Source organism: Canis lupus, chromosome 7, assembly GCF_003254725.2.
Source record: "Canis lupus dingo isolate Sandy chromosome 7, ASM325472v2, whole genome shotgun sequence".
Classification (NCBI taxonomy): domain Eukaryota; kingdom Metazoa; phylum Chordata; class Mammalia; order Carnivora; family Canidae; genus Canis; species Canis lupus.
The window spans coordinates 62,014,712-62,028,340 of record NC_064249.1 but is presented as its reverse complement, the minus strand read 5'-3'; the positions used below and the strand labels follow the sequence as shown (position 1 = coordinate 62,028,340).

The 13,629-nt window shown below is 36.6% G+C and overlaps 1 protein-coding gene across 1 annotated transcript in view; it reads left to right on the top strand.

The window, feature by feature from the left end:
• Nucleotides 1-11,202, top strand: part of TAF4B (TATA-box binding protein associated factor 4b) — a 126,317-nt gene extending 115,115 nt beyond the window's left edge. The window contains exon 15 of the mRNA XM_025429265.3: nucleotides 9,691-11,202. Coding sequence (XP_025285050.1) covers nucleotides 9,691-9,858 — 168 coding nt within the window. The 3' untranslated portion in view covers nucleotides 9,859-11,202. The remainder of the gene's footprint in view (nucleotides 1-9,690) is intronic.
• The last annotated feature ends 2,427 nt before the right edge of the window (nucleotides 11,203-13,629 follow it).

The window sequence follows — 13,629 nt, the reverse complement described above, 5'->3', positions numbered from 1 at the left end:
TTGTGGGAGTGAAGCTAAAGAAGAAAAGTTCTGATATGTTAGATATGTTGTGTTTTTATTATTGTTAAGTTAAAAAATATTTCCTAATTTCCTTTTTTGGTATCTTCTTTGAAATACAGACTGTTTAGAAGTGTGTTGTTTAATTTCAAATATTTGGTGTTTTCATTATGGTTAAGAATACATTCTGTGATTTCAATCCTTTGAAATTTATTGAGACTTGTCCTAATATATTATATATCTTAGGAAATATTCTCTGTGTGCTTGCAAATGATAAGTGTTCTTTAGTAAGTTGAATGAAATATCTATAAATCTTCTATATCCTAACGATTTCTTTTTTTTTTTTTCTTTTTTTTTTTTTTTGGCTGCTTGTTTCTTTGGTTACCAAGAGACGTTTGTTTGTTTTCTTTTTTTAAAAAACTATGGTTGTACATTTGTCTGTTTCTATTTGTCAATCGTTGTTTCTTTTATTTAATGGTCCTATTATTAGGTATAAACACATTCTGTCTTTCTGATGAATTTACCTCTTGTGTCATTGTGAAATTTTTTTTTCCTTTCTGGTAATATTCCTTGCCTTAAGGTCTTACATTGTTTAATATTATTATAGCCACACCAAATACTATTATCCTTCATATTTGCATTTATCTTTTATCTTTTTCTGTCCTTTTACTTCCAGCCCATCTGTGTCTTTATTTAAAATTGGTTTCTATGAATAGCATTTAATTGAGTTCATTTTGTGTCCAGTCTGAAAATGTATTTGGAGTGTTTAGTCCATTTACATTTAATGTAATTTCACTGTGATTGAATTTGGGTCTATCATCTTGTCATTTATTTTGTTTGTCCCCTTTGTCATTTTGTTTCTCCTTTCCAGTCATCTTTGGAATTAATTATGTAGTATTTAGTGTGATGTTCTATATCCTCTGTTAGCTTTTAACTATCCTCCTCTTTTATTTATTTTTTTAATGGTTACTGTATGTATCCATTAAAAGGCATAGTAGTATTTAGTGTGATGTTCTATATCCTCTGTTAGCTTTTAACTATCCTCCTCTTTTATTTATTTTTTTAATGGTTACTGTATGTATCCATTAAAAGGCATAGTAGATATCCTTAACTGACTGCACCTAACTTTGAATTAATACCACTTCACATAAGATGTGAAATCTTTTAACTGTGTAATTCCATTACACAATTCCCTCCCGTCCTTTGTACCATTGTTATCACCTTTTCTACTTCTACATATGTTTTATTTTTTATTTTTTTTTACATATGTTTTAAACTCTAGCATATTGTCGTTATTGGTCATGATCTTTTAAAGAGTTTATGAAAATAAAAATAGTTATTTATTTCTACCATTTGTAATATTTTATTTTTCCTATAAATTCATATTTCTTTGTAATGTCATTGTCCACTAGTCCTATGCAACTTACCAACTCTAGAATTACCGTAGTTTTAAGTAAAGCTACTGTTAATACTTAAATATAGTGGTAAATTTACCTTTAGTTGTTGTGAGGCACAACAACCTTTACTGATACTGTTGTAGCTTTTCTTAACATAAAGTCCTCCAAGGATAAAATCAAAGCTGATTGTGAAAGAAAAAAAAAGTTAACGGACAGTCCTTTGAAGTTTTCATAAAATAATAGATTTGAGTTTGAATTTTCAGAGACTTTGTGTCTTAATTAAAGATTCAAGAAAATAACTGCAGTGTTAAAAGGAAAGTTATTACATTTCAGAGTTGATTATTTGGTAACGTATTGTTCTTGTCTGTTGTATTATTTGGTGAGCTGAAGCATTTTCTATTTGCAAGGAGTGACAAAAAATAGCCTTTTGAGCAAATTCATCTGGTGGCAGCTTGGTGGGGATGAGTGTGTGAGATATGTTATTAGGAGGCTAGGTAATACTTAAGAACAGGCCATCAAAGGACTTTACATTTTCTCCCAGATTTATTTGACTTAAAGCGAAGAATAACAGCAGAGTCTTGATTATAAAGCCATACTATGGCTCATTTTCATTGTTAATTCACGTAAGCGATGTTATCGGGTGACATAGACACATGATCATCTGTGACACTGAATGGATACCAGGTAAGTGACAGACGCTGTATAAAATACTCACAGCTCCAAAGTCCTTCCCCTCTAGCAAGTGAGAAAGTTAAAGTGGTACTTGCATTATGCTGAATGCATGTGACAGAAGAATGAAATTCAGAGTACTACTGAAGTACACAGTACTGGCACCTGGTCCAGACCTGGGCTAAGTTTGAGTTTCTAGTGCTGGGGAAACAGGTATCTGAACTGAATTTTAAAGAACTTAGTAAGGTGATGTTACTTAGTAAGGTGATGTGATATAAGGATAGGACAGAGAGATTGGAAATGAGTTCAGAAGGAGAGAATTACCTGTCTTGGAGCAAAGAAGAAAAATATACTCTATGGCATGCTTAGTAGTTTGGGACAGAAAGAAGGAAATGAAGATGAGACTGGGTAGAGCTTTTGGTATGCTCATGGTTGACTGTGTATGTCATGCTCGGATACTTGGACTGGGTCCTATAGATTTTTAGCTACTAGAGCATTTTGTGCAGGAAAACAAGTGTTATCTGGTTCTTTATAATTTCAAAAAGATCATTCCCATTCCAGTGTGAGCAGTATTAATACTGGAACTAGGGAAGTTGCTTAAGAAGGTTGTTGAAGTAATGTAAGCGAGAGATAATGGCAGTGAAAATACAGAAAGAAACAGATGGGGGCAGCCCAGGTGGCTCAGTGGTTTAGCGCCGCCTTCAGCCCAGGGCCTGATCCTGGAGACCCGGGATCGAGTCCCACATCGGGCTCCCTTCATGGAGCCTGCTTCTCCCTCTGCCTGTATCTCTGCTTCTCTCTCTCTCTCATGAATAAATAAAATCTAAAAAAAAAAAAAAGGCAGCAAATGATTTGGAAACTGTTAGGAGGTAGAACTGATAAGTTACAGATGGAATGTAGAGGAAGAAAGAGTTGAGGATGACACCCAATTTTCTGGCTTGGGCATTGGTGGTAAATGGTATTACCATTCCTTTAAATAAGAAAAAAGAGGAGAAAAGAATAATGGTTTGAAACATGAGGAATTTAGGATACATCCAGTTGGGGACTTCATTAGGAAATTAAACAATGGGGTCTGAATTTTAAGAATGCATTCCTTTGGAGATAAAGAAGGGGGATTGTCATTAGCACATAAGAACCAGGCTTCTCTTTGTATCTCTCCTAATTACACAACTAGAATTAGAACTAAATGCCCATGATTACATGTCATATCAGTCTGTTTAAACATACTATTTCTACAAAATACTTTTGAATAATAGATATGTAGAAGTAACAAAATTCTAGGGCAGAATATAACATGTAGGGTTGTCAATATTCAGAAATGACCTAAAAGGGATAAAATGAAGGTGATAAAAGCGGGAGCTCTGTTGCTTCAAAAGTTCTTCTCGTTGACCAGCAGAGGGCACTCAGTCCTGAAGCTCAGTATTTTTTGCTCTGTGCTGCCCTAAAGGCCTGGAAGCTCACGTCTTTCTAATATAGATTTTTATTGCTCTTGTTACATAAGGCCATGCTGCCAGGATACTTTTATTTATCCTTGCTTTCAGGACTTCAAAGATACTTGATTTTTTTTTTTTCTGGAACCAGTCTTCATTGTACCCCCTGTTCCCATGTCTATTCCTTGTTTCTTCCCTGAAGTGTAAGACTTGAGTGATCACATTAAGAGCTGCCATGATACATGGGGTTAAGATAAAATCAGGTGCAGGGCCTGAGAAATGTGACGAATCTTTGCCTCTATTAAAATGTCCAATTTTTGTTTCTAGTTAATTATTAGGATTCAGGGACATCTTTGTGTTTTGTTAGTTTTCTGATCCAGGGAATAGAATGGAAGAAGTTGACATTAGCTTCTAGAAACAGTATTGATAAGCCTGGTTGGGTCTGTAAAGCATCAAGCTCCTTCAGTATTTGATTGGAGGAGCCTATGAAAAACTTCCTGGGATATATATTTTTTTGTCCACCTACCACATGTCTGAAATGCCCATTAGTCTTTTTTTTTTTCATTAGGCATTCAGAGCTCCACTAAAACTCAAAGATTTCACTGGAAGGAACAAAGTAAATGTGGTAGGAGAAATTATTTAAGTTAGCTAGGAATTAAATATGGGCAGGAAGTTTATTATAATTAGTTTTAACTAGGGAATGTTAGGAAAGATCTGGAACTAGAATCATACTGTTTCCTGTTTATAAACCTTCAAACCTTCCAAATGACTAATGAATTACTTTATTATAAGAAGTGCTGGCATTTAAGAATGTATACTATATGCCAGGCATTGTCCTCATTTAAATCTCAAGACAACCCTATGAGATAATTACTATTAGTGTCCCTATTTCCCTATTTTCCAGATTAGGAAACTGAGTCACAGAGAACTTAAGTAATTTGTCTGAGGTTGCTTATGGAGGAGACAGCCAGTACTCACTGCTGTTCAATCTTCCTATCATATGCTGCCTAACACAGTTCCTTGCCCATAATAGATGCCCAGTAACCCAGGTAACTTTTAAACTGTATCAATGTGCGAACCAGCATGAAGCTGTGTTGCAGTGGATGGCAGCTTTTAGAAGAAGCCCATACAAAGTTACTGCAAACTTCAGCAGGATTCATGAAGCCCCCGGGCTCATAAGGATGTTATTTTTGCTTTTCAGTTACTATGGCAATAATAGAATTTAAGGAAATGTGGGAAAAAAGTAGATAAACTTTTTATTTTTTTTAAAAGATTTTTATTTATTTATTCATGAGAGACACACAGAGAGAGAGAGAGGCAGAGACTCAGGCAGAGGGAGAAGCAGGCTCCATGCAGGGAGCCCGACGCGGGACTTGATCCCGGGACTCCAGGATCAGGCCCTGGGCTGAAGGCGGTGCTAAACCGCTGAGCCACCCAGGCTGCCCTTAGATAAACTTTTTAAAGGTTTTATTTCACAGCACCCATTCCATTGACTTAAGGGAATAAAAATTCGGATAACTGGTTATTTTTAATTAGTGTTATTCTTAAAATGGAGTTATTTCTCTGAAATTGGTAACTTACAGCATTCATTTTTTTCTTATTAGAGAAGAGTTCCTCAAAATAAAAGTAAGAAACTTTGTTCAGTAATATAACTGAACAGAGTAGTGAAGGCTAACTTAATTGACCTAGCAGTAGTAGAGTATGTGAGCATTTAGGTCTAATTGTGATTTCAAGAACATCTGTTTTGCACTTGGTAACTGAATTGTTTCTTTCATCTTCTTTGACCTTTCTCTTCCATTTTACCTCTTTTCATCCAGGTGAAGAATCCAAGTTAAGGAATATCTTCATGTAGAAAGATGATTGGGGGAAATAACCCTATTTCAGAATGAAATAGTATGTTGTCACAGGGTCTTCCCCCTCCCCCCCCCCTACAAATTCTGGTCTCTTAACCACATTAGTGTTCTTTGGCATTGATAATGTAATGTAACCAGAAATCAATCCTGAACAACTTTGGGAAAGGGACTTGGTGAGGTGGGAGAAAATTAAAGCGGATGGTGAAAAGGCAGGTTTGAGTTTTTATGGCTTTAAGTTATATGTGCATGATCCATCCACTCTTGACCATGGATAATTGAGCAGTAGCTGATTCTGGCCAGGTCATTGTGAAACTGACAAGTCAGACAGTAGGCATCCCCAAACCATAAGCATAGGGATAAAAATGCTATATATTTGTATCCATGTTCAAGAAAGATTGACTTTCTTAAGTGTGTCGCTATTTGGGAGAAGAGGATGCTATCACCTTTGTAAAGTTGTGAATTATGAAAGACATTTCTGTTGGGTTACTGAATATCCCTTGGGGTTTGTTTCATTTATAACATTGCCTCAGGCCCTCTGCTACATCCTGTTGGAATGACCTTCTTTTCAACCCCGTGCTGGCAGCTGTAATATGGCTCTTTCTCCTGAATCCTTTTGGCTTGTCACATGACAAACATGAACTGTGACCCCTTTGTTCTTTTACCCAGATGATTCGGTTTCTTTAATTTTTTTTTCGGTTTAACATTTTTGCCTTATTTCCTTTTTTCTTTTTCCCTCTTTGCTCCCTTTTTTATTTCCTACCTAGACAAAGGTTTTTGTGGGTTTTTGGAAGTACCTTGTTTTTTTTTGTTTTTTTTGTTTTTAATTAAAATGTAACACTGATGCAGAAAAGCACACAAATCAAAGCTCACTGAATTTTCATAGCACAAGCACACTCATGTAGACAATACTCCAGTCAAGACAGAGAACGTCACCAGAACCCCAGATAACACTCTTCTCTACTTCTGGTCACTACTCCTCCCGCAAGGGGAACCCTTGTCCTGACTTCTGTAGCTCTGAACTTTATAGAAATGGAATCAAACTGTATGTGTTTTTACATTTGGATCCTTTCATTTAGCATTTTTGTGATATTCATCCATGTTATCAATTTGTTACTGCTGCATAGTATTCCACTTGTATGAATACTCCACAACTTATCTATTCTAAATGGGCATTTGGATTGTTTCTCGTTTTGGACTACTATGAATAATCTTGCTAAACATTCTCATACATGTCTTTTCAGTGAACATATGATACAGTTCTGGGTATTTGCATAGAAGTGGAATTGCCAAAGCATACTGTATCCAGCTAGCCATTTAATTTCAAAAGTCATATAAAACACCAAATGACTGATTTTAGGCAAACTCTTGGTACAAAACATTTGTAAACAATTATCAATTCAGCTTTAGTGTACTGTATCTATTTTTTGGCTAAGAAATGTGCCTCTATTTAAATGTATTATAGTTTGGGCAGCCCTGGTGGCGCAGCGGTTTAGCGCCACCTGCAGCCCAGGGCGTGATCCTGGAGACCCTGGATCAAGTCCCACATCGGGCTCTCTGCATGGTGCCTGCTTCTCCCTCTGCCTGTGTCTCTGCCTCTCTCTGTGTCTCTATGAATAAATAAATAAAAACCTTTAAAAAAAATAAATGTACTATAGTTTAAAAATAAAGTAAATGTACTATAGTTTTACATAGATAACTCCTATATACAAAAGAATTGCTACTCACAGCCCATAATGTGTTTTATTAACACTCTTCCCAATGTATATTTTTTATCCAGTTTTCACAAAGCTGAATTGGCCAGTCCATTCTGCAAAAATCTCATGAAAAAACTGTGCTGGTGATAATTTACAGTAGTTAAGATTACATCTATGTGGTAACATTAACAGGGAAGAGGAATGTGCTAGTGCTTATCTCCCATGCTTAGTCGAACTTACAAAGGCTGACACTTGTATTTGTACAAACTGCATTCATTATTAAGAACCTTGCAAAAGTGGTAAGAGACTGGCTCTATACCATAGATGGGCTCCAGGCAACTGTGCAGCCAGAGAGTAATGTTTTGTTTTTGTCCTTTTTTGTTTGTTTGTTTAAGATTTTTTTTATTTGACAGAGAGCGCACAAGCAGGGAGAGGCTGAAGCAGACTCCCCACTGAGCAGAGAGCCTAATGCAAGGTTCCATCTCAGTACCCTGAGATCATGACCTGAGCCAAAGGCAGCCACTTAACTGACTGAGCCACCTAGGTATCCCTCTTTTTGTCCTTTCTAAAAATATGGATTTTCCAAAATTTGTTTCATGGACCCTTTTGAAGTTTACCTAATGAGTATAGAAATGTGATTGTGATATCATATTCCCTCCAAATTGCAAAGCATCTTTCAGGGAAATTTTATTTGACCATCAGATAACATGCCCCTCAGTCATTCTGTGAACATGCATGGAATTAAGTTGACTTGTTTGGACCATGGTATTATTGGAGACCTTAGAAAGGATTTCTTTCTCCTTCAGCAAAACAAAGCAAAACAAAACAGAAATGTAGAGGGAATAATTAAAATTTGATGGTTATATAAATATAGTTATGGAACCACAAGATTTGCTTCCCACGTTAGGTAAATATCTTTCCTTATATGCGTCTTTTAGAGGGTGAAAAGAGGGCTACCAACCCTATCATGTTTTTGCAAACAAAGTGTTTTTGTTTTTCTTTTTAATTTTTATTTATTTTTATGATAGTCACACAGAGAGAGAGAGAGAGACAGAGACACAGGCAGAGGGAGAAGCAGGCTCCATGCACCGGGAGCCCGACGTGGGATTCGATCTCGGGTCTCCAGGATCACGCCCTGGGCCAAAGGCAGGCGCTAAACCACTGCGCCACCCAGGGATCCCCAACAAAGTGTTTTTTAAAAAGGAGAGAATAAAGTATTTCACTTTTACAAAATTATCTTTTGTCTGAAAATTCTGTACTTTCCAATCCTTCTGATATTTTTTAATACTATGTGTAGGGATGTCTGGGTGGCTGGTTGAGCATCTGCCTTTGGCTCAGGGCATGATCCCAGGGCCCGGGGATCAAGTCCCACGTTGGGCTCCCTGCGAGGAGCCTGCTTCTCCCTCTGCTTATGTCTCTGACTCTCTCTTGTGTTTCTCATGAATAAATAAATAGAATCTTAAAAAAAAAAAAATGCTATGTGTATTTTTAGAAAACTGTCTTAGTATAGGTATACTGGGTTTCGTTCATTTTTGAATGATATATAGAGCCACATTGGTTGATAGTCTGTCTTCTAAAAGCTTATCTAGTGGGTATGTAGTAGTGGTAGTAGGTTATACATATTACTATAGTATAATGTAAGGTAATTGCTACAGTGAGAATTCCTTTTGGGGGGTAAGGTAAGTAGACCCATTTGAAATGGGTTCTTTAAAAATGAGTAGATTGGTCTTTTTTGTTTGCAAAACAAAGCAAAACAAAATAGCCTTTTGCTTATCTTTACCTGTTGGCCAGTGTTAAGATGTTTTGTAAAGGAGTGGGAAGAGAGCCTGTAGAGAAGCCATGTGATGTTGTACCTCATGCGGTAGATAATATAGCACAGTAACTAAGCGTGCTCACTTCAGATCAAATTCGAAATTGAGTACCAGTTTAGTTTTGCTGTATGACTTTGAACAGGCTTCTTAACCTAAGCTCAGTTTTCTCATTTGATAAATGGAGACAGCACCTGTGTAACTTGCTGCAATGTTAAATGAAAGAAAAGCAATCGTGTGTGGGAGGTGATTCACATAGGTGTCAATATAATGGGTGCTCAAGGTAGCTACTCTGGATAGCAACGAGCCATCAAAGATATTTGAACCACATAATGGTGGGATATGAACCATGTAAGACTTTTTCTTTTATTTTTATAATTGATATACAAAAGGCTGCACACATTTAAAGTATACAGTCTGATAGGTTTTTACATACACGTATGAAATCATCACCACAATTGAAATGACCACATCCATCACTCCCAAAGGTCCCAAAACTTTTGTCTAAGACCTGTAAAGAAGAAAGTCTGGCCTTCAAAATCCACAGCAAAGAATGTTGTGAAGTAGAGTCTGGGAGTGGAGAAATCAGTTAAGAGGCTGTGGCTATGGTCCAGGTGAGAGAGAGGGAGAATGAATGAGGTCATGAACTAGGTGTGGCAGCAGTTGGCCTCCCCCAGGAGATGGGGTTGCTGGGGGACAGGATTGAGCCTGCTGCATCTTGTATTCTTTCTAGCACCTTACTCAGTAGCCAGAGGCTAGTGAGCTCTTCCATTCTGAAGACCGTTTTTCCCTTTATAAAAGATTGCTTACTTTAAACTTTTTTCTCCGTTTATTCTGTTTAGGGCTTAAAAGACAATCTTCTTGCTTCTGGAACGTCCGGCCTGACAGCCACCAAACAGTTGCTTCGTCCAAGAATCACAAGAATTTGTCTCAGGGACTTGATATTCTGTATGGAACAGGAAAGAGAGATGAGGTATTCTCGAGCTCTATACCTTGCCCTTCTGAAGTGACCGCTGCACTCTCCATCCAGATCCTTGCTGTTTACTGCCAAAGAAGACATAAAGAGCATTGTTGCACTCTCCTGAAATTTCAGTTTCTGGAAAATAATCACTAATAGGGAACACCATTGTTTACAGTTATAAACTTTTATTAAATCTTACTTATACATCCCATGGGGTTCTTAATGATTAGAATTCAACTTTGTCTTCTGGAAATTGGTTAATGAAATACAGTTTATACAGGCATAGGTTTCTGTCTACCTGTGCATTTAATTACAGCAAGTTAAGGCCCTGTTTGATACCACCTGTTTCATTTGCCAAACTGTTAACAGGTGAGGTGACTTTCCCTAATACAGCCTGCATTAAGATGCAGGGAAGGAAAGGAAGAATCACTGCTTACCAAGCAAACTGTATTTCATCCTCTGCTAAACCTGTCTTAGGTTTTCTGGGCTGGGATCAGAAGCCGCCTAGCTAATTGTGACAGTCACCTTCTGTAGTTGCAGGTGACAAGCCACAGAGTACAGTCTGTGGTGACTGGTCAGCTGCGTCCCAATGTTGTCAAAACTGAGACAGATGGGGATAGTGTGTGCCATATGCTGCTTCTGATAACCGAGTGAGGGGACATCTTTGTAAGGGAAACTGTAAAACGGGAGCTGCTGATATACCTCACTGAAAACTGGAAAAGGTGGGAAGTATTGGAAGGAATGAAGGGACATTGCATCACCCTGAGGAGGGGAGAGTGAAAATGGAATCCCAGAGCTTGAAGTGTGCTGTGCATGCTCCCTCCATTCCAGTGGTGGAATTGGAATGCCAATGCAGCTGGTACGCATTTTGTTGACAGGACAAAAATCACAGTCCAACCAAAAAGGAAAATGTATCAAACATTTTCAAATTTGCAGTATTTCAAAAGGAAGAAGTTATTTTTTTTTCTTTTGTGTATTGTTTTAAACCTCAAGAAGGATAGTTTTGTAAAATCTTTTTCGTTACTGCAAGTTTTAAGCATCTTGTTGCATTTCAAAAATCCTAATTGATGATTAGAAATTTTTAACAATAGGACTCCATTTTGGATTCAGTACTCAAAAGGTAAGGTCAGCATCTCATTGTTGGAGATCTTTTCTCTAAATGTATTTTGAGAAGCATGTCATATATATATGTGAAATATATATATATTCATCGGAGGAGGAACCTGATGTTTTGTAAAGCAAACTTGTTTGTTTGTTTTTTTTAATTCTACCTTTGTGGCACATAGCTGGTGAAAAGTAGTAGCTGTATTTAGAATCACATACAGAAAGAACCAGTAAATCCTCCGGTAAGGTTGTAAAAAAAAAAAAAAAAAAAAAAAAAAAAAACAAGAAAGCTGTGCTTTTTAAGAAAAGAATTCAGGGGAAATAAACACACCTCCAGTATGTTACTCCTCATCCTATTCTTCCCATCGGGACTGTACGGCCATATTCTCTATGGTAATAAATGTTAAATTGGCCACATTTTTTGTTTCAGCAGTTATTATGTAAAATGCTATAAATTATGTATATGTTAAAAAGAATACTTTCAGAAGAGATCTATACCTAAAGTTGTTTTTGTATATTTAAATGCTTAGCTTTATTTTTTTGTAAAGTGCAGCATATTCCCATATTTGTGTATAATCTTATTGATCAGATGTTTAAAATTATTTCAAATACTTCATTAAAATAATTATTTTATTATAAGAATAACTTTGGTCAGTCCCTGACTTTGAAAACCAGTATCTTTAGTAGTAGGCCCCCACAGCTGGGGTTGGGCAGCAGATCTTTCTTGGCTCTGATTGTTACTTACTTACATTGGAGTATCAGCATTTGGATTCCAGAACCTAACTTCAAATCCAAGTTACTGTATCACTTTCTTTGAAATAGTTGTGAATTTGCATGCTATTTGACTCACAAAGAAAGCTAAGTATATTTATTACAAAAGCTTTTCTTGGCCCACCAGGATTTTCTTACTAAAGTATTCTTTTTCAAGATTTATTTTTAATATATATTTTTAAGCTTTGTGTCATGAAATATATCTTACACACAAAAGAACAAATACAGTGTATCCAAACTATTCTTCCGCTCAGTTTGCAAAATGGTGGCCTTGGGGTAGATTTGATCTATAAATGCATTCTCTGTGACTCATACAGTGTTGCCCATGTTTTAATTTACAAAAATCTATATTTCCACTTCTTTTGAGAAATCAGAAGATCTGGAATCATAAAGTATATGGTAATCCATTGGGGCTATCCAGTGCCTATTCACTTTAGATATAACGGCATAAGTTTACCTTCCCACATCTGAACCCTTTAAGTATTGCCTTTCAGTATTTATCTTGGGTGATGAACAATAAGAGTACAGTACTGGAAAGTCTCTTATCTTTTTTTTTTCTTAGCAACTTTATTGAAATATATTTTATTTTTTAAAATATTTATTCATGAGATACACACACACACACACACACACACACACACAAAGGCAGAGACACAGGCAGAAGGAGAAGCAGGCCCCATGCAGGGAACCCGACGTGGGACTTGATCCTGGATCTCCAGAATCACGCCCTGGGCTGAAGGCGGTGCTAAACCACTGAGCCACCCAGGCTGCCCTATTGAAGGGCATATATATTTTTATATATTTATATTTTATAAATATATATTTTATATATAAAATTCACCCATATTTCATCCATTTACTTTTAATGTGACTGAACTTTTAAATTATTCCTTCTTGAGTATCTTTAAGATTCTTCTAAAAAAAGAGCAACATTTAACATTCTTTTCAGGCCTACATTTCTTTTTTCTTTTTTTTTTTTAAAGGCTTTCTTTCTTTCTTTTTTTTATTTATTTATTTTTTTTAATTTATGATAGTCACAGAGAGAGAGAGACAGAGACAGAGACACAGGCAGAGGGAGGAGCAGGCTCCATGCACCGGGAGCCCAACGTGGGATTCGATCCCAGGTCTCCAGGATCGCACCCTGGGCCAAAGGCAGGCGCTAAACTGCTGCACCACCCAGGGATCCCCTAGGCCTACATTTCTTATAACCTGCATTTGAGCTAAAGTTTGTTTCGTTAGAATTTTGGCAAAGCTTTATTTAGAATTAAGGCCATTTATACTAATTATGTCTTGGTTGCAGTAAAGAACACAAGTCATGTTAGTGCATATTTAGAAAAATTTGGAACCAAGATCTCAGGCCGATTAAGTTGGACTTTATGTCCATCCCTAGTTGTATAATGAAGCAGCTTATGTTTTTAAAAGTCTAACCTCAACAGGACTCAGTGATTCTGCATGAAATAAAAGTATAATATGTCATATGTTTATACATGACCTAGTAGCTAGTTTTTTTATTTTACTGTTAGCACTGTTAGCTTTTCAGGCACTTTGATATTCCTCCCTGAACAGAAATGACTTTTTTTTTTTTTTTTATGTAGGTATGATTTACATCAGTATCTTTTTCTCTGACTTTTTAACTACTTTTGAGTATTTTCATATGCATTTCAGTTGTAGTGCATTTGCGTTTTTACTGAAGTTGCTTCACAAGTTGAAAATTGGTCCTCAGGAGAATTTCTTCTGCCATATTTTTCTTTTGGGAAACATTAAGAGCCTGTCATGCAGGCAAGCAGCCTACAGTTCACCACCATGTACTTGAACACTGACAGAAAGGTGAACAGTAAGAGGTTCAGACTTTATGGAGACCTAGCACATTGAGTATTTCTGGGAAGAAAATACTCCCTAGGACCTCATTGTAAGACTTCTAACAATGAGAACAATTTTAATAGCA